General features: G+C 39.3%; 1 protein-coding gene across 1 annotated transcript in view; it reads right to left on the reverse strand.

The window, feature by feature from the left end:
* pygl (phosphorylase, glycogen, liver) overlaps positions 1 to 21,228 on the reverse strand; it is a 53,145-nt gene that overhangs the window by 5,049 nt on the left and 26,868 nt on the right. The window contains exons 10-16 of the mRNA XM_061969071.1: positions 19,723 to 19,869; positions 19,385 to 19,548; positions 15,300 to 15,414; positions 15,113 to 15,214; positions 10,059 to 10,206; positions 2,488 to 2,546; positions 2,287 to 2,428 (exon numbers count right to left, since the gene is read on the reverse strand). Coding sequence (XP_061825055.1) covers positions 2,287 to 2,428; positions 2,488 to 2,546; positions 10,059 to 10,206; positions 15,113 to 15,214; positions 15,300 to 15,414; positions 19,385 to 19,548; positions 19,723 to 19,869 — 877 coding nt within the window. The remainder of the gene's footprint in view (positions 1 to 2,286; positions 2,429 to 2,487; positions 2,547 to 10,058; positions 10,207 to 15,112; positions 15,215 to 15,299; positions 15,415 to 19,384; positions 19,549 to 19,722; positions 19,870 to 21,228) is intronic.

Below are 21,228 nucleotides of genomic sequence, written 5' to 3' on the forward strand. Positions count from 1 at the left end.
AAAATTAAATCAAAATATAAACTAAGTAGTCACTTAAAAAATAAAATAAACAAAACAACAATATTAACTAGGGATGACCGATAATATCGGACTGCCGATATTATCGGCCGATAAATGCTTTAAAATGTAATATCGGAAATTATCGGTTTCAAAAAGTAAAATGTATGACTTTTTAAAACGCCGCTGTACGGAAGTACACGGACGTAGGGAGAAGTACAGAGCGCCAATAAACCTTAAAGGCACTGCCTTTGCGTGCCGGCCCAGTCACATAATATCTACGGCTTTTCACACACACAAGTGAATGCAAATCATACTTGGTCAACAGCCATACTGGTCACACTGAGGGCGGCCGTATAAACAACTTTAACACTGTTACAAATATGCGCCACACTGTGAACCCACACCAAACAAGAATGACAAACACATTTCGGGAGAACATCCGCACTGTAACACAACATAAACACAACAGAACAAATACCCAGAACCCCTTGCAGCACTAACTGTTCCGGGACGCTACAATATACACCCCCTGCAACGTAATTTTTTTTTTATAACTTTATACAAAGTTTCTCGTGCGCACCAGATACATGTCTAAAAAAAATATATACAAAATAAATAAATTATAAAAATATGTTTTTCCCCCATGTCCTTTTAGGGCATGGGTGTCAAACTCTGGCCCACGGGCCAAATTTGGCCCGCCGTGTAATTTCACTTGGCTCGTGAGGTGATATCAAATTAACACTAGAGCTGGCCCGCTGATCATATACAGCGGCGGTGCCGCGGTACACCGCTAATTCTCATAATTGCCGAACCTCCCGGGAGACTTCCAAATTTCAGGGCCCCTCCCGAGAATTGTAGCGTCCCCTTTTCGTCCAGTTCAACAAGTGCTGGCTCAGTTACATAATATGTGCGGCTTTGGCACGCACGCAGAAGTGAATGCAACGCATACTTGATCTTCAGCCATACAGGTCACACTGAGGGTGTCAGTATAAAAGAACTTTAACACTGTTACAAATATACACCACACTGTGAATCCACACCAAACAAGAATGACAAACACATTTTGGGAGAACATCCGCACCGTAACAGAACAAATACCCAGAACCTTTTGCAGCACTAACTCTTCTACAAAGTGTGTGCATGTGTGTGGGGGGGATGTTTGGAGGTAGCAAGGGTGTAAATATTGTAGCGTCCCGGAAGAGTTAGTGCTGCAAAGAGTTCTGGGTATTTGTTCTGTTGTGTTTATGTTGTGTTACGGTGCGGATGTTCTCCCGAAATGTGTTTGTCATTCTTGTTTGGTGTGGATTCACAGTGTGGCGCTTATTTGTAACAGTGTTAAAGTTGTTTATACGGCCACCCTCAGTGTGACCTGTATGGCTTTTGATCAAGTATGCCTTGCATTTACGTGTGTGTGTGTACAGGAGCCGCTCATATCTTGTGACTGGGCGGGCATGTTGTTAGAAGGGATGAAAAGCGGACATGACGTCAGCTCGTAGAGGACATTAAAAGCAGTGCCTTTAAGGCACGCTCCCAAGACTGTGGAATACGAGGTATAATGACTGATGAACACCTTCGTTCGATAATGAGGGTTGCCTCAGCTCAAAGCCTGAGTCCCGACATTAATGAACTAGCATCCAAGAAAAGATGGCAGGTATCTGGCTTGGGCACATCAGATTAGATCAGTGTGTTGCAAACTGAGCAGTTTAAAGTCCTGAATGGTTGGTTTATTCATTGTTATTTTATTTTCAAATTTATTAGCCTGTGGAAAAAGTTAATGTTGATATTTACCTCAGAAGGCTGCAAATAGAAAAGAGGCATTCAATTTTTATTTAAATTGTATTTGATATGCCATTGATATTTTTTAATTATTATTATTATTTGAAACTGGATTTTGCATGTCACTATAAAGTTATATAAGCCTTGCTTGTTCAATATTTAATGCAAAACTTGTTTGGGTCCCTATTAAAAGGTTAATTTGTTCAACCTTGGCCCGCGGCTTTGTTCAGTTTTACATTTTGGCCCACTCTGTATTTGAGTTTGACACCCCTGCCCTAAAGGGATGTGGGGGAATTTTTTTTTTAGACATGTATCTTGTGTCATGTCTAAAAAAAAATTTAAAAATTTAAAAATTATAAAAAAATGTTTTCCCCCCATGTGCCTTTAGGGGCTCCATAATTAACTGATGAATTTGAAAAATTCCAACATCTACAATAAGAAACACTGTTAAAAGTATAACTGAACACTAATATTTTCGTAAAATAATATGCTCAAATTAAAAAAACTGACCTTTTTCCGCCAAGGAGACTCTGTAGTTCTCCAAGAAGATGACCTTCAGCTTGCTTCCAACCACGGGGTCATTGTTGATCACCGCCGCCACGGACGTGATCAGCTTGATGATCATCTTGGCCATGTGGTAGCCAGGGGCCGCCTGTAGAGGGAGACAGAATCAACCACTCCACTATACAATTCTTTTGATCTTCTGCCAACCTTTCCCCCGATGATCACAGTGCGAGGCACGAAAGGCGCCGACGGGTTCTTTTTGATGCCTAAAAAAGGACAAGACGGAACTTGTTAGAACATTCAGACACTTGAAAATGACTGTCAGCATTTATTTCTACAGCGCTTTCCTCTGACAGTGTCAATCAAAACTATTATCTTCACCTCATACAGACTTCGAATTAGGGCTGTCCCTATCGAGTATGCGTCTAATATCAGCAAAAAAATATCGGGTTGTATCGGCCTGCATCTGAAACGGAAGAACTCCGATCCAAACAGTCTGTTCTGCTCTTTTAAGAGTATTTACTTGAAAACTCTGTAAACAGCATACTTGCCAACCCTCCCGGATTTTCCGGGACACTCCCGAAATTCAGCGTCTCTCCCGAAAACCTCCCGGGACAAATTTTCTCCCGAAAATCTCCTGAAATTCAGGCAGACCTGAGTGACGTGTTGACAGCCTGTTGTACACGCACATGTGACCCACCCATAATGTGTCACATTTTTGTGTTGATTTATTTAGTTTATTTTGTGGTTTGAATTCGTTTTTGGAGCTGTCATTCCACATTTATCAGTATTCACATTGGTCAGTAGGGGGCAGTAGGGCGTTTCTTCCCAATTGAATGCTATCACCTGCAGACCGGAAGTGTCTTGTCATTCTGATGAGCGCGACCAGTCTGTGAACAATTGAAACGTCCTGTGTGCTTTTTCCTCCTGTATAACAGGTTCGTTTTGGTGAATCAACTCACTGAATAATATCCATGTGATCTTTATAAGTTTAAGTACACATTCTGATGGTGGAGCCTAACTCTAAAGTGTTTGTGAGTTGTAGTTTGTATTTGTGAATGAATCCAGTGCACAGCTGCAGTAATCAATACAAAAAGGCGACGTGAGTGCGCAATGTTTATATAGGAACTTCTGATCCTAATTCAGACTCCCAAATTAGAGCTCCTGTTTTCTTATTGATTTTGTAATGTATATTTGTATAATGTGTGTGTGCTGATATAGTGACAGAGAATAAAACAAGGATGGACAATTCAACCCTTAACTCAACAATGAGTAGTTAGAGGAGTGTTATGTGTGTGTATATGTGTAAATAAATGAACACTGAAATTCAAGTATTTATTTTATTTATATATATATATATATATATATATATATATATATATATATATATATATATATATATATAGCTAGAATTAACTGAAAGTCAAGTATTTCTTATATATATATATCTTAACCACGCCCCCCAAATCTCCTTCCGCGTCTGTGGAAACGCTTCCCGCCCACACTGCTTGGTGCCTTGTCTGAGCTGCTGTGACGTACATTACCATAGTAACTAATTAGATGACCATAGTAACTAATTAGATGACCATAGTAACTGATTAGATTACCACAGTAACTAATTAGATTACCATAATAACTGGTATATCAGCCATAAGCGCAGATTCCAACCATTGAAAGACTTTGTATTCACGGTTATTAGAAAACATCACTGCACATCATAATAGCAGCTACACTTTCCATCTTAAAGATCTAAAAAAATTATTTGGGAATGTCTGGCGGGCCAGATTGAAAAGCTTAACAGGCCGCATGTGGCCCCCGGGCCTTAATTTGCTCAGGTCTGGACTAAAACATTTTAACATTATGTTTGTGTTCAATTACAGTAAGTTTGTTTATCCTAAACATTAATGCCACTTCATTTTACACACTATGGCATTTATAAGTCTTTTTTTGGGGGAGGAGGGCCATATCATACACCACAATGATATCGTACCGTGATGATATCGTACCAAGAGATGTTGATATCATTACATCCCCACATAACGTACAACAAAATAACTAAACAGAGAAACAACAATTTTCTCCAAATCATATCTTTTCATCATCATGATATATTAAAAATACAGTAGGAGACTGACATTGTTTTGTTCCACCTTGAATTGAAATGCTTCTTTCCATTGAGCCTCTTCTAAATCTCCATTTATTAAAGAGCTAAGTTCCTTTTAGACTCTTGACTACATTCTCTGTTGCAGCCTAGGATGAAGTTGGCTCTCAGTTACTATTTATATCTCTGTGTGGCATTGCATTAGTGTTTTACAAGCTTCTCATTTTATTCCACAGAATAAGATGGACAGTGTCCAACTTTGAATAATCCAAAAAATTGTCAAAATTTCCAAACTTCCTGAGCTTAACTTCCCGTGGTAAATTTCCAGAAAGTTTCCGGAAATTTACCGGAAACTTTCCACCCCTTTGCAACCCTGCACGAGACATTCCAATGTAAAAGAAACAAATGCGCTAGCTCGATGCTAATTCACATTGGATATGCCATATACATGCTACTGATTAGCATTAGTGATTTTACATGGCGATTTCAGCACCTCCAAATTTGGTAATGAACTTCAACTAAGATGCACGTTACAAGAAAACAGCTGGTGTGTAATACGTACAGTACTTTAGGGATGTCCTGAGCAGATATTGACATCGGATATCGGTCCGATACCAGCAAAAAAAAACAAGTATGTTTTCCAGTAAGCACACAAAGTTGGTCTTTTCTTGTATTTTAGTGAAGCCATTTACAAAAAGGTAAACATGGTAGGCTATATGATACTAGGAGCTAGCAGCTACACAACAGCTAAGAGACTGTAAATACTGTTCAATTATTATTATGTATAAACAGCGCATTTATGAATACAAACAAGTATTAAATTACTATATTTGCATATTACTTAAACATACAAAGTCTCCAAGGCAGAAGCGTATTAGAAAGTATCCAGTAACAAACGTGTCCGCACCATTCGATTTACTGCGTCATGAGCTTAACTTCATGAATTATTGTGACCGCTATATACAGATTATAAGTCCATTTCAACTTAAAGACAGCACAACTCCATTCCCGACGATTACTAATAAATAGGTTTGCGTTTTTCATACCTACCATTGTTCTCTGTTTGACTTATTTCACTTGTTCAAACCTCTCCTAACATTCCTCACCATAAAATAATACAAGTATCTGCTATGATCAGTGCAGTCGTCCTATCGGATTAATATCGGCATTGGCCAAAACTCAAGGCTCCAATATCGGTATTGTATCAGAAGTGGAAAAAAATAGATATCGGGACACCCATACGATACGTACAGCATAAACACTTTGTAGGCCTCAACAAAAGGCTTACTGACTATGACAACACATCTCGAACAGACTGGAAAAAAAAGTGTGTGTGTGTATATATATATATATACACATACACGTTAGGTCAGGAAAAAACACAGAGGCTTTTTCATCCCTACAAGCCTGTTTCGCAGGTTTCCCTGCTCTTCCCTGCGAAACAGGCTTGTAGGGATGAAACGTATATTCCGCTCTACCCCGGTATTGAGCACTGAATACGGATAAACCACAGAAACCTCGACTATATATATATATATATATATATATATATATATATATGAGGGATGTCCGATAATGGCTTTTTGCAGATATCCGATATTCCCCAACTCTTTAATTACCGATATCAACCGATACTGATATCAATAGATATATACAGTCGTGGAATTAACACATTATTATGCCTAATTTGGACAACCAGGTATGGTGAAGATAAGGTACTTTTTAAAAATAATAATAAAATAAGATAAATAAATTAAAAACATTTTCTTGAATAAAAAAAGAAAGTAAAACAATATAAAAACAGTTACATAGAAACTAGTAATGAATGAAAATGAGTAAAATTAAGTGTTAAAGGTTAGTACTATTAGTGGACCAGCAGCACGCACAATCATGTGTGCTTACGGACTGTATCCCTTGCAGACTGTATTGATATACAGGTAAAAGCCAGTAAATTAGAATATTTTGAAAAACTTGATTTATATCAGTAATTGCATTCAAAAGGTGTAACTTGTACATTATATTTATTCATTGCACACAGACTGATGCATTCAAATGTTTATTTCATTTAATTTTGATGATTTGAAGTGGCAACAAATGAAAATCCAAAATTCCGTGTGTCACAAAATTAGAATATTACTTAAGGCTAATACAAAAAAGGGATTTTTAGAAATGTTGGCCAACTGAAAAGTATGAAAATGAAAAATATGAGCATGTACAATACTCAATACTTGGTTGGAGCTCCTTTTGCCTCAATTACTGCGTTAATGCGGCGTGGCATGGAGTCGATGAGTTTCTGGCACTGCTCAGGTGTTATGAGAGCCCAGGTTGCTCTGATAGTGGCCTTCAACTCTTCTGCGTTTTTGGGTCTGGCATTCTGCATCTTCCTTTTCACAATACCCCACAGATTTTCTATGGGGCTAAGGTCAGGGGAGTTGGCGGGCCAATTTAGAACAGAAATACCATGGTCCGTAAACCAGGCACGGGTAGATTTTGCGCTGTGTGCAGGCGCCAAGTCCTGTTGGAACTTGAAATCTCCATCTACATAGAGCAGGTCAGCAGCAGGAAGCATGAAGTGCTCTAAAACTTGCTGGTAGACGGCTGCGTTGACCCTGGATCTCAGGAAACAGAGTGGACCGACACCAGCAGATGACATGGCACCCCAAACCATCACTGATGGTGGAAACTTTACACTAGACTTCAGGCAACGTGGATCCTGTGCCTCTCCTGTCTTCCTCCAGACTCTGGGACCTCGATTTCCAAAGGAAATGCAAAATTTGCATGGTTGGGTGATGGTTTGGGGTGCCATGTCATCTGCTGGTGTCGGTCCACTCTGTTTCCTGAGATCCAGGGTCAACGCAGCCGTCTACCAGCAAGTTTTAGAGCACTTCATGCTTCCTGCTGCTGACCTGCTCTATGGAGATGGAGATTTCAAGTTCCAACAGGACTTGGCGCCTGCACACAGCGCAAAATCTACCCGTGCCTGGTTTACGGACCATGGTATTTCTGTTCTAAATTGGCCCGCCAACTCCCCTGACCTTAGCCCCATAGAAAATCTGTGGGGTATTGTGAAAAGGAAGATGCAGAATGCCAGACCCAAAAACGCAGAAGAGTTGAAGGCCACTATCAGAGCAACCTGGGCTCTCATAACACCTGAGCAGTGCCAGAAACTCATCGACTCCATGCCACGCCGCATTAACGCAGTAATTGAGGCAAAAGGAGCTCCAACCAAGTATTGAGTATTGTACATGCTCATATTTTTCATTTTCATACTTTTCAGTTGGCCAACATTTCTAAAAATCCCTTTTTTGTATTAGCCTTAAGTAATATTCAAATTTTGTGACACACGGAATTTTGGATTTTCATTTGTTGCCACTTCAAATCATCAAAATTAATTGAAATAAACATTTGAATGCATCAGTCTGTGTGCAATGAATAAATATAATGTACAAGTTACACTTTTTGAATGCAATTACTGAAATAAATCAAGTTTTTCAAAATATTCTAATTTACTGGCTTTTACCTGTATATTGATATATAATGTCGGAACCAGAATATTAATAACAGAAAGAAACAACCCTTTTGTGTGAATGAGTGTAAATGGGGGAGGGAGCTTTTTTGGGTTGGTGCACTAATTGTAAGTGAAGTAAAGTGAATTATATTTATATAGCGCTTTTCTCTAGTGACTCAAAGCACTTTACATAGTGAAACCCAATATCTAAGTTACATTTAAACCAGTGTGGGTGGCACTGGGAGCAGGTGGGTAAAGTGTCTTGCCCAAGGACACAGCGGCAGTGACTAGGATGGCGGAAGCGGGAATCTTGAAAGTGTATCTTGTGTTTTTTATGTTGATTTAATAAAAAAACAACAACAAAAAAAACATACCAATAATAAAAAAAACGATACTGATAATTTCCGATATTATATTTTAACGCATTTATCGGCAGGCTGATATTATCGGACATCCCTAATATATCCATCCATCCATTTTCTACCGCTTATTCCCTTCGGGGTCGCGGGGGGCGCTGGAGCCTATCTCAGCTACAATCGGGCGGAAGGCGGGGTACACCCTGGACAAGTCGCCACCTCATCGCAGGGCCAACACAGATAGACAGACAACATTCACACTCACATTCATACACTAGGGACCATTTAGTGTTGCCAATCAACCTATCCCCAGGTGCATGTCTTTGGAAGTGGGAGGAAGCCGGAGTACCCGGAGGGAACCCAAGCAGTCAGGGGGAGAACATGCAAACTCCACACAGAAAGATCCCGAGCCTGGGATTGAACCCAGGACTACTCAGCACCTTCGTATTGTGAGGCAGACGCACTAACCCCTCTTCCATCGTGCTGCCCCCCCTTATATATATATATATATATATATATATATATATATATATATATATATATATATATATATATATATATATATATATATATATATATATATATATATATATATATACACACCGTATTTTTCGGAGTATAAGTCGCACCTACCGAAAATGCATAATAAAGAAGGGAAAAAACATATATATGTCGCACTGGAGTATAAGTCCCATTTTTTGGGGAAATGTATTTGATAAAAGCCAAAACCAAGACTAGACATTTGAAAGGCAATTTAAAATAAATAAAGAATAGTGAACAACAGGCTGAATAAGTGTACGTTATATGAGGCATAAATAACCAACTGGTATGTTAACGTAACATATTATGGTAAGAGTCATTCAAATAACTATAACATATAGAACATGCTATACGTTTACCAAACAATCTGTCACTCCTAATCGCTAAATCCCATGAAATCTTATACGTCTAGTCTCTTACGTGAATGAGCTAAATAATAATATTTGATATTTTACGCTAATGTGTTAATCATTTCACACATAAGTCGCTCCTGAGTGTAAGTCGCACCCAGCCAAACTATGAAAAAAACTGCGACTTATAGTCCGAAAAATATGGTACACACTTGCAAATCATACTCATAAGACTAAATAGTACACATCAGTATTATTCGTGCTGATATCTTGTTAGATCTATACAGGTATCAGCCAGTAGTCAAGGCTGTAGTATCGGTGTATTGGAAATTAACACGTTGTATTACACCCCTACTTTTCATTATGAACACATTCTTCGTTTTTTTTATTGACATGAACATCCATCCATCCATCCATTTTCTACCGCTTATTCCCTTCGGGGTCGCGGGGGGTGCTGGAGCCTATCTCAGCTACAATCGGGCGGAAGGCGGGGTTCACCCTGGACAAGTCGCCACCTCATCACAGGGCCAACACAGATAGACAAACAACATTCACACACTAGGGACCATTTAGTGTTGCCAATCACAAATGTAAGTGTAAAAAAAACCCAACAACATTATGATTTGTACAATTTCAGAATGTGCTTGTTCTATATACATTTATATTCTTATGATCTATTTGCATGATGTAATCTTGCATATATTAGTGTGTTGGTGTGCCTAATGTTGTGACCAGTATGCTGGACCTGCATTTGTTGTTATTGCGGTCTTTTTTTGCTGGTGTTTGCAGTACAAATACCTCCGGCAAAGGTTCATGTGTGTCGTGTGCTGACATTTAAACGAACATTCCCCCATATTTGTAAGTTCTTGCGTTTGGGTTACATAACGGCGTTGCTAACGGCAACAATAATAAAAGGTGCTCACGGTTGTACATGGTGACGATGTGCAGGCAGTTGAGCAGCTGCCGCTTGTACTCGTGGATCCTCTTCACGTGGACGTCGAACATGGACGCCGGGTTGATCTTCACCTTGTACTCTCTCTCCAGGTACTGGCCGAACTTGGCCTTGTTGTCCTGAGATGACACGCAAACATTGTTTCTATTATTATTTCAGCTTGTCGGGCTTGTAGCAGCAGGCCGCAGATGTCGCAATAGGCGAATGAATTATTATGGCGTTCAATAAAGTGTCCAAGGACTGCCAAGAATTGCTGGATTGTGTCTGAGCTTGCAGAGTAAAGACTACCTGGGTCGTAAAACTATGCTTTACAAACAAATAATGCAGTTTTCTACGTGTTGGGCTTTGCATCGTAAATGACTGAGCAATGTTTCGAACAAAAAGGGTCAACTAAATATTAGAAAAACAATAATAAACATATTCATTATGATTGCACTAAAACGACCACAATGTAGCCCACTGGTCATCTTGTGGATGTTCTCTGTCTGACGCAGTCCAATACATAAGAGTCTACAAGTCAATCCCACACCGCACCAGTCATTGGTAAGTCTGTATGTCAGTCATTACGCACAGCACCGGTCTACAAGTCTATATGTCAATCCCACACCGCACCAGGCATTGGTCAGTCGATATGTCAGTCATTACACACAGCACAAGTCATTGGTCAGTCTATATGTCAATCCCACACCGCACCAGGCATTGGTCAGTCGATATGTCAGTCATTACACAAAGCACAAGTCATTGGTCAGTCTATATGTCAATCCCACACCGCACCAGGCATTGGTCAGTCGATATGTCAGTCATTACACAAAGCACAAGTCATTGGTCAGTCTATATGTCAATCCCACACCGCACCGGTCATTGGTCAGTCGATATGTCAGTCATTACACACAGCACAAGTCATTGGTCAGTCTATATGTCAATCCCACACCGCACCAGGCATTGGTCAGTCGATATGTCAGTCATTACACAAAGCACAAGTCATTGGTCAGTCTATATGTCAATCCCACACCGCACCAGGCATTGGTCAGTCGATATGTCAGTCATTACACAAAGCACAAGTCATTGGTCAGTCTATATGTCAATCCCACACCGCACCGGTCATTGGTCAGTCGATATGTCAGTCATTACACAAAGCACAAGTCAGTCTATATGTCAATCATTACACACAGCACCAGGTCAGTCTTTTTGTCAATCTTTACACAGAGCACAAGTCATTGTTCAGTCTATTTGTCAATCAATACACAGAACACAAGTCCTTGGTCAGTCTATACGTCTATTATATAGCGCACCAGTCATCGGTCAGTCTATTAGTCAATCATTACACACATCACCAGCCACTGGTCAGTCTATATGTTTATTATATACAGCAGCCTATTAGTCAATCATTGCACAGAGCATCAGTCATTGTTCAGTCTCTTTGTCAATCTTTGCACAGAACACTAGTCCTTGGTCAGTATATATGTCTATTACATAGAGCACCAGTCATTGGTCAGTCTATTAGTCAATCATCACACACAGCACCAGTCACTGGTCAGTCTGTCAATCATTGCATAGAGCACCAGTCATTGTTCAGTCTATTTGTCAATCGTTACACAGAACACCAGTCCTTGGTCAGTCTATATGCCTATTATACAGCGCACCAGTCATTGGTCAGTCTATTAGTCAATCATTGAACAGAGCATCAGTCATTGGTCAATCTATTCGTCAATCATTGCACAGAGCACAAGCCACTGGTCAGTCTATTTGTCAATCATTACACAGAGCACCAATCCACAAGTTTACACGTCAATCCCACACTGGTCATAGGTTAGTCTACATGTCAATTACACACCGCACCAATCATTCAACAGTCTACGTTTCAATCATTACACAGAACACCAGTCATTGGTCAGTCTATTTGTCAATCATTACACAGAGCACCAGTCATTGTTCAGTCTATTTGTCAATCGTTACACAGAACGCCAGTCCTTGGTCAGTATATATGTCTATTATACAGTGCACCAGTCATTGGTCAGTCTATTAGTCAATCATTGAACAGAGAATCAGTCATTGGTCAATCTATTCGTCAATCATTGCACAGAGCACCAATCACTGGTCAGTCTATTTGTCAATCATTACACAGAGCACACGTCACTGGTCAGTCTATCTGTCAATCATTACACAGACCACCAGTCATTGGTCAGTATATCCGTCTATAATTACACACAGCACCCGTCACTGGTCAGTCTGTCAATCATTACACAGAGCACCAGTCATTGTTCAGTCTCTGTCAATCATTGCACAGAACACCAGTCCTTGGTCAGTCTATATCTATATTATATAGAGCACCGGTCATTGGTCAGTCTATTAGTCAACGGTCATTGGTCAGTCTATTAGTCAATCATTTCACACAGCACCAGTCACTGGTCAATCTGTCAATCATTACACAGAGCACCAGTCATTGTTCAGTCTATTTGTCAATCATTACACAGAACACCAGTCATTAGTCAGTCCGCATGTCAATCACAGCAGCAGTCATTGGTCAGTCTACAAGTCAACTACAAGTCTGTGTCTCAAACACCATTCATTGGTCAGTCTGCATGTCAATCACAGCAGCAGTCATTGGTCAGTCTACAAGTTGATTACAAGTCTAAGTGTCAATCCCACCAGTAATTGGTCAGTCTGCATGTCAATCACAGCAGCAGTCATTGGTCAGTCTACAAGTTGATTACAAGTCTAAGTGTCAATCCCACCAGTAATTGGTCAGTCTGCATGTCAATCACAGCAGCAGTCATTGGTCAGTCTACAAGTTGATTACAAGTCTAAGTGTCAATCACAACAGTCATTGGTCAATCTACAAGTCGATTACAAGTCTTAAGTGTCAATCACACCAGTCATTGGTCAGTCTGCATGTCAATCACAGCAGCAGTCATTGGTCAGTCTACAAGTTGATTACAAGTGTGTGTGTCAATCCCACCAGTAATTGGTCAGTCTGCATGTCAATCACAGCAGCAGTCATTGGTCAGTCTACAAGTTGATTACAAGTGTGTGTGTCAATCCCACCAGTAATTGGTCAGTCTGCATGTCAATCACAGCAGCAGTCATTGGTCAGTCTACAAGTTGATTACAAGTGTATGTGTCAATCCCACCAGTAATTGGTCAGTCTGCATGTCAATCACAGCAGCAGTCATTGGTCAGTCTACAAGTCGATTCCAAGTCTAAGTGTCAATCACACCAGTCATTGGTCAATCTACAAGTCGATTACAAGTCTAAGTGTCAATCACACCAGTCATTGGTCAGTCTGCATGTCAATCACAGCAGCAGTCATTGGTCAGTCTACAAGTTGATTACAAGTGTATGTGTCAATCACACCAGTAATTGGTCAGTCCGCATGTCAATCACAGCAGCAGTCATTGGTCAGTCTACAAGTCGATTCCAAGTCTAAGTGTCAATCACACCAGTAATTGGTCAATCTACAAGTCCATTACAAGTGTATGTGTCAATCACACCAGTAATTGGTCAGTCTGCATGTCAATCACAGCAGCAGTCATTGGTCAGTCTACACGTTGATTACAAGTCTGTGTGTCAATCCCACCAGTAATTGGTCAGTCTACATGTCAATCACAGCAGCAGTCATTGGTCAGTCTACAAGTTGATTACAAGTGTGTGTGTCAATCCCACCAGTAATTGGTCAGTCTGCATGTCAATCACAGCAGCAGTCATTGGTCAGTCTACAAGTTGATTACAAGTCTAAGTGTCAATCCCACCAGTAATTGGTCAGTCTGCATGTCAATCACAGCAGCAGTCATTGGTCAGTCTACAAGTCGATTCCAAGTCTAAGTGTCAATCACACCAGTCATTGGTCAATCTACAAGTCGATTACAAGTCTAAGTGTCAATCACACCAGTCATTGGTCAGTCTGCATGTCAATCACAGCAGCAGTCATTGGTCAGTCTACAAGTTGATTACAAGTGTATGTGTCAATCACACCAGTAATTGGTCAGTCCGCATGTCAATCACAGCAGCAGTCATTGGTCAGTCTACAAGTCGATTCCAAGTCTAAGTGTCAATCACACCAGTAATTGGTCAATCTACAAGTCCATTACAAGTGTATGTGTCAATCACACCAGTAATTGGTCAGTCTGCATGTCAATCACAGCAGCAGTCATTGGTCAGTCTACACGTTGATTACAAGTCTGTGTGTCAATCCCACCAGTAATTGGTCAGTCTACATGTCAATCACAGCAGCAGTCATTGGTCAGTCTACAAGTTGATTACAAGTGTGTGTGTCAATCCCACCAGTAATTGGTCAGTCTGCATGTCAATCACAGCAGCAGTCATTGGTCAGTCTACAAGTTGATTACAAGTGTATGTGTCAATCCCACCAGTAATTGGTCAGTCTGCATGTCAATCACAGCAGCAGTCATTGGTCAGTCTACAAGTTGATTACAAGTCTAAGTGTCAATCCCACCAGTAATTGGTCAGTCTGCATGTCAATCACAGCAGCAGTCATTGGTCAGTCTACAAGTTGATTACAAGTCTGAGTGTCAATCACACCAGTCATTGGTCAATCTACAAGTCGATTACAAGTCTAAGTGTCAATCACACCAGTCATTGGTCAGTCTGCATGTCAATCACAGCAGCAGTCATTGGTCAGTCTACAAGTTGATTACAAGTGTATGTGTCAATCCCACCAGTAATTGGTCAGTCTGCATGTCAATCACAGCAGCAGTCATTGGTCAGTCTACAAGTTGATTACAAGTCTAAGTGTCAATCACACCAGTAATTGGTCAGTCTGCATGTCAATCACAGCAGCAGTCATTGGTCAGTCTACAAGTTGATTACAAGTCTAAGTGTCAATCACACCATTCATTGGTCAGTCTGCATGTCAATCACAGCAGCAGTCATTGGTCAGTTTACAAGTCGATTACAAGTCTGTGTGTCAATCACACCAGTAATTGGTCAGTCCGCATGTCAATCACAGCAGCAGTCATTGGTCAGTTTACAAGTCAGCCATTAAACACGGCAATAACGTCGCTCCACCTGTTTGACTTTGGCGACGTCTCGGATGAAGGCGGCGTCGTCCACGACGTCGCTCAAGGCCCGCAGTTGTCCCAGGTCCTTGACGTAGTCCTCGCCGATCACCTGCAGACAGGAAGTGGAGATGTGACGTCACGTCCTGCAGCCTCCAGCGTGATGGTGATGGTGATGGTGATGGTGATGGTGACACCTCAGCCAGCAGCTCGGCCAGGCCAGGGTTGCAGAGCAGCAGCCAGCGTCTGGGAGTGATGCCGTTGGTCTTGTTCTGGAACTTCTTAGGCTCCAAATCGCTGAAGTCACGGAACCTGATGGGGTTGATATTTGATATTTAATACAGAGTACTACACTCCACAAATACACTTTTCGCTATGAAATCTTAATAATTTTATTAGACGTCTTGTTTTTGTCAAATTATTTTTTTTAAATTAGCCGATTCATGGCGCAGATTCTGCCGAGCAACCAAGAAGCCAGACAGGAAGTGGTGAATACGGACAGGAAGTTGGCAGCGTTGCCAACAGGAGATGTTTAAATGCGGCGGTCTCGCATTTAAACCGCAACTTTCCTCTCTTGCTGAACTAAACGGCTTTTGAGCAACGGACCTTGGTTGTGTAAATACTACAAGTTGAACATTTCAAATGTTTTATTGCTTTTATTTAAACTATGGAGGGTCAAATAGGACACAATTAATTAAATACATCTAAATGTGTCAATTATAATTGGAATCAAATGTGTCACTAATTTAGTTTGTGTAAAATTACATTACCAGTAGTCATAAATGAATCATTAAATCAATAATGAAATCCACAAGTAAATCATGAAATAATCCACTAAATCATGTAATAATTAAATAAATCTAATTTAATTATTACATGATTTAGTGGATTATTTCATAAGTAAATCATGAAATAATCCACTAAATCATGTAATAATTAAATAAATCTAATTTAATAATTACATGATTTAGTGGATTATTTCATAAGTAATATAATCCATTTACTTATGGATTATTTCATAAGTAAATCATGAAATAATCCACTAAATCATGTAATAATTAAATAAATCTAATTTAATTATTACATGATTTAGTGGATTATTTCATGATTTACTTGTGGATTTCATTATTGATTTAATGATTCATTTATTTAATTAATTAATTAAAAACATTAAGGTAATTATTTAAAAATTTTAAATAGGGATGTCCGATAATATCAGACTGCCGACATTATCGGCCGATAAATGCTTTAAAATGTAATATCGGAAATTATCAGTATCGGTTTCAAAAAGTAAAATGTATGACTTTTTAAAACGCTGCTGTGTACACGGACGTAGGGAGAAGTACAGAGCGCCAATAAACCTTAAAGGCACTGCCTTTGCGTGCCTGCTCAGTCACATAATATCTACGGCTTTTCACACACACACACAAGTGAATGCAACGCATACTTGGTCAATAGCCATACAGGTCACACTGAGGGTGGCCGTATAAACAAGTTTAACACTGTTACAAATATGCGCCACACTGTGAACCCACACCAAACAAGAATGACAAACACATTTCGGGAGAACATCCGCACAACATAAACACAACAGAACAAATACCCAGAACCCCTTGCAGCACTAACTCTTCCAGGACGATACAATATAGAACCCAAATTCTAAGCTGCTGTTTTGAGGTATGTTAAAAAAAAAAAAAAAGCACTTTGTGACTTCAATAATAAATATGGCAGTGCCATGTTGGCATTTTTTTCCATAACTTGAGTTGATTTATTTTGGAAAACCTTGTTACATTGTTTAATGCATCCAGCGGGGCATCACAACAAAATGAGGCATAATAATGTGTTAATTCCACGACTGTATATATCGGTATCGGTTGATATCGGAATCGGTAATTAAGAGTTGGACAATATCGGAATATCGGCAAAAAAGCCATTATCGGACATCTCAAATTTTAAATGATTTAATTTGTCCTTTTTGCGCTTTTGTGTGTCACAAGTTAACTAATTAAATATATCATTACATAATTAAATCATTAAGTAATTACATGTACTTTTACATAAAATTAATTACATTTTTAAGTCATTACTTAAAGAATATTTATTTAATTCCATGTTAAACGCTATAATTTTTTTATTACAATAACTTAAGATTTCAAATTCCCTCCATTTTCTACTGCTTGTCCCTCTTAAATAACTAGTTTTAATTGAGTAAAAAAACTCAAATTAAATCAATTGGAATCAAATGCGTCACTAATTTAGTTTGTGTAAAATTACATTAGTCATTGAATTTTTTATTTAATGACATGATTTAGTGGATTATTTCATGATTTACTTGTGGATTTCATTATTGATTTAATGACTCATTTATTTAATTAATTCAAAACATTAAGGTAATTATTTTAAGATTTTAAATTATTTAATTTGTCCCTTTTGCGCGTCACAAGTTAACTAATTAAATATATCATTACATAATCAAATCATTAATTACATGTACTTTTACATAAAATGAATTACATTTTTAAGTCATTATTTAAAGAATATGTATTTAATTCCATGTTAAACGCTATCATTTTTTAAATTTCAATAATTTAAGATTTCACATTCCATCCATTTTCTACCGCTTGTCCCTCTTAAATAACTAAATAGTTTTAATTGAGTAAAAAACTCAAATTAAATCTATTGGAATCAAATGCGTCACTAATTTAGTTTGTGTAAAATTACATTAGTCATTTAATTTTTTATTTAGTTATTACATGATTTAGTGGATTATTTCATGATTCATTTGTGGATTTCATTATTGATTTATAGGTTAATTTATTTAATTATTTAATTAAAAACATTATGGTAATTATTTTAAGATTTGTAATTATTTAATTTGTCCCTTTTGCGCTTTTGTGTCACAAGTTAACTAATTAAATATATCATTACATAATTAAATTGAACCCCGACTTAAACACGTTGAAAAACTTATTGGGGTGTTACCATTTAGTGGTCAATTGTACGGAATATGTACTGTACTGTGCAATCTACTAATAAAAGTTTCAATCAATCAATCAATCAAATCATTAAGTAATTACATGTACTTTTACATAAAATGAATTACATTTTTAAGTAATTATTTAAAGAATATTTATTTAATTCCATGTTAAACGCTATAATTTTTTTATTACAATAATTTAAGATTTCAAATTCCCTCCATTTTCTACCCCTTGTCCCTCTGAAGTAATTACTTTTAATTGAGTAAAAAACTCAAATTAAATCAATGAATTAATACAATTTTTGTTTGACCCAATCGAATGAATTGAAATTAAATTAAAATATTAAATTAGATAAACAAATGACACGCAGCAGATAAAAATCCTATTAAAAAGGGATTTGACGTCGTCGCCGTTCTGCTTACAGCCACCAGAGGGCATAGTTGGTATCTGACGATTGCTATGATATGCTGTGATTAGAGATGTCCGATAATGGCTTTTTTGCCGATATCGGATATTGTTCAATTCTTAATTACCGATACCGATATATACAGTCGTGGAATTAACACATTATTATGCCTAATTTTGTTGTGATGCCCGGCTGGATGCATTAAACAATGTAACAAGGTTTTCCAAAATAAATCAACTCAAGTTATGGAAAAAAAATGCCAACATGGCACTGCCATATTTATTATTGAAGTCACAAAGTGCATTATTTTTTTAAACATGCCTCAAAACAGCAGCTTGGAATTTGGGACATGCTCTCCCTGAGAGAGCATGAGGAGGTTGAAGTGGGCGGGGTTGAGGTGGTGGAGGGGGGCTGGGGGGTAGCGGGGGGTGTATATTGTAGCGTCCCGGAAGAGTTAGTGCTGCAAGGGGTTCTGGGTATTTGTTCTGTTGTGTTTATGTTGTGTTACGGTGCGGATGTTCTCCCGAAATGTGTTTGTCATTCTTGTTTGGTGTGGGTTCACAGTGTGGCGCATATTTGCAACAGTGTTAAAGTTGTTTATACGGCCACCCTCAGTGTGACCTGTATGGTTGTTGACCAAATATGCTTTGCATTCACTTGTGTGTGTGAAAAGCCGTAGATATTATGTGACTGGGCCGGCACGCAAAGGCAGTGCCTTTAAGGCTTATTGGCGCTCTGTACTTCTCCCTACGTCCGTGTACACAGCGGCGTTTTAAAAAGTCATACATTTTACTTTTTGAAACAGTATTACATTTTAAAGCATTTATCGGCCGATATTATCGGACATCCCTATCTGTGATGCGTTGTCATCCATCTAGGCTTCATGTTTGCGTCTTACACTTGAGTCTTGATGATGTTGGAGTGGATCTGAGCGACTCCGTTGACGGCGTGCGAGCCCACGATGCACAGGTGCGCCATGTTCACCCTCTTGCCTCCTTCCTCTTCGATCAGGGACATCTTCCTCAGCTTGCCCACGTCGTTGGGGAAGAGCGTCGAGATCCTCTGCGGTGGCGAAAACAGCGATTACACCACATCATCAGTACACCTTTAACCGAAATGTTACGCTTTGTGGACTTGACCCATTTCCCGCCCCCTGCACAAAGGTTTTTTGGGGACGTGGTTGTAAATAAAAAGGGACATAAATCCTGTTCCGTAATTAGAAATTGGAATACTGACGTCCAGGTGCATCTGGTTGATCTGGTAGATGATCTGCAGGTGTCTGGGCAGGAGGCTCTCCATCAGCTCCACAGGCCAGCGCTCCAGAGCCTCAGGGAGAACGGTGTGGTTGGTGTAGGCAAAGGTGCGCTTGGTCAGGTCCCAGGCCTGCGGGGAGAGTTTGCGCCGAGAGGTTAGCCCGCGTTCACGTAGATACGTCGTTAATACGTCCACAACATGGCAGTAGCTGCCCTTCAAGTATGGTCAGCATCCAGCAGCTTCATCTAGCTCTGCATGCGCTATAAAATTTTGCTACACTTACACTTGCACTGCTGTTTGCTTTAAACTCATTAATGCTTACTCAAGAGTTTAGTTTTATTACATTTCAGGCCGAAAACAATACTGATATTCAAGTCCGGAGTATTGGCTGATATCGAATCATACATACAGTACAGGCCAAAAGTTTGGACACACCTTCTCATTCAATGTGTTTTCTTTATTTTCATGACTATTTACATTGTAGATTGTCACATCAAAACAATGAATGAACACATGTGGAGTTATGTACTTAACAAAAAAAAGGTGAAATAACTGAAAACATGTTTTATATTCTAGTTTCTTCAAAATAGCCACCCTTTGCTCTGAGTACTTTTTCGCACACTCTTGGCATTCTCTCGATGAGCTTCAAGAGGTAGTCACCTGAAATGGTTTTCACTTCACAGGTGTGCTTGAAGCTCATGGAGAGAATGCCACGTGTGTTCATTCATAGTTTTGATGCCTTCAGTGACAATCTACAATGTAAATAGTCATGAAAATAAAGAAAACACATTAAATGAGGAGAAGGTGTGCCCAAACTTTTGGCCTGTTCTGTACCTGTATTATTTTGGAATGTTAGAGAAGGTTTGATCAAGTGAAAGGAAACAAACAGAATACTATTCATCTTTAACAATCTGGAATGATGTAACCCGGGTGACAAAACCCCATTTAAATATCCTTTCCATTTATTTTCGTCGTCTAAGCTGTTCTTGCGTGCGTCATTACGTCACGCGGTCACGTGACTTAACGCGGCTGTCAGACGAGCATAAAACCCGGAAGTCGGCTGCTACCGATGAGAGCGAGAGCGACACACTGTGTGAGGTTGCTGCAGGTATGTGACTCGGTTTTACGCTTTAATTATTAAATCAGCTTTCTAAACTGAAATGTAATGATGTCGAACTGTAGGAGCAGACTATCGGAGCCGTGGGTCGTCCGCGGGAGTCTTTGAGTGTGATTTATCTGCGGAATTGGTGAGTTGCATTTGTGTAGCTTTACGTAGCCTAGCCGCTGCATTCGTTTTGAATGGAGCTGTTAGCATCTACTTATATGCCCGGTTTCTCTGAATATAGTTAACCCAATGAATGAAATGTTATCACTGTCAACAATTGTCTGATTGTTCTTGGGTTGTTTTACTTGCTTTGATGGTTATCAGTGCTATGCATCCAAGGCACTTTATGAAGCAGTCCAGTCAACCACTGTGTCTGCTAGCAC

Source organism: Nerophis lumbriciformis, linkage group LG08 (assembly GCF_033978685.3).
Source record: "Nerophis lumbriciformis linkage group LG08, RoL_Nlum_v2.1, whole genome shotgun sequence".
Taxonomy (NCBI): Eukaryota; Metazoa; Chordata; class Actinopteri; order Syngnathiformes; family Syngnathidae; genus Nerophis; species Nerophis lumbriciformis.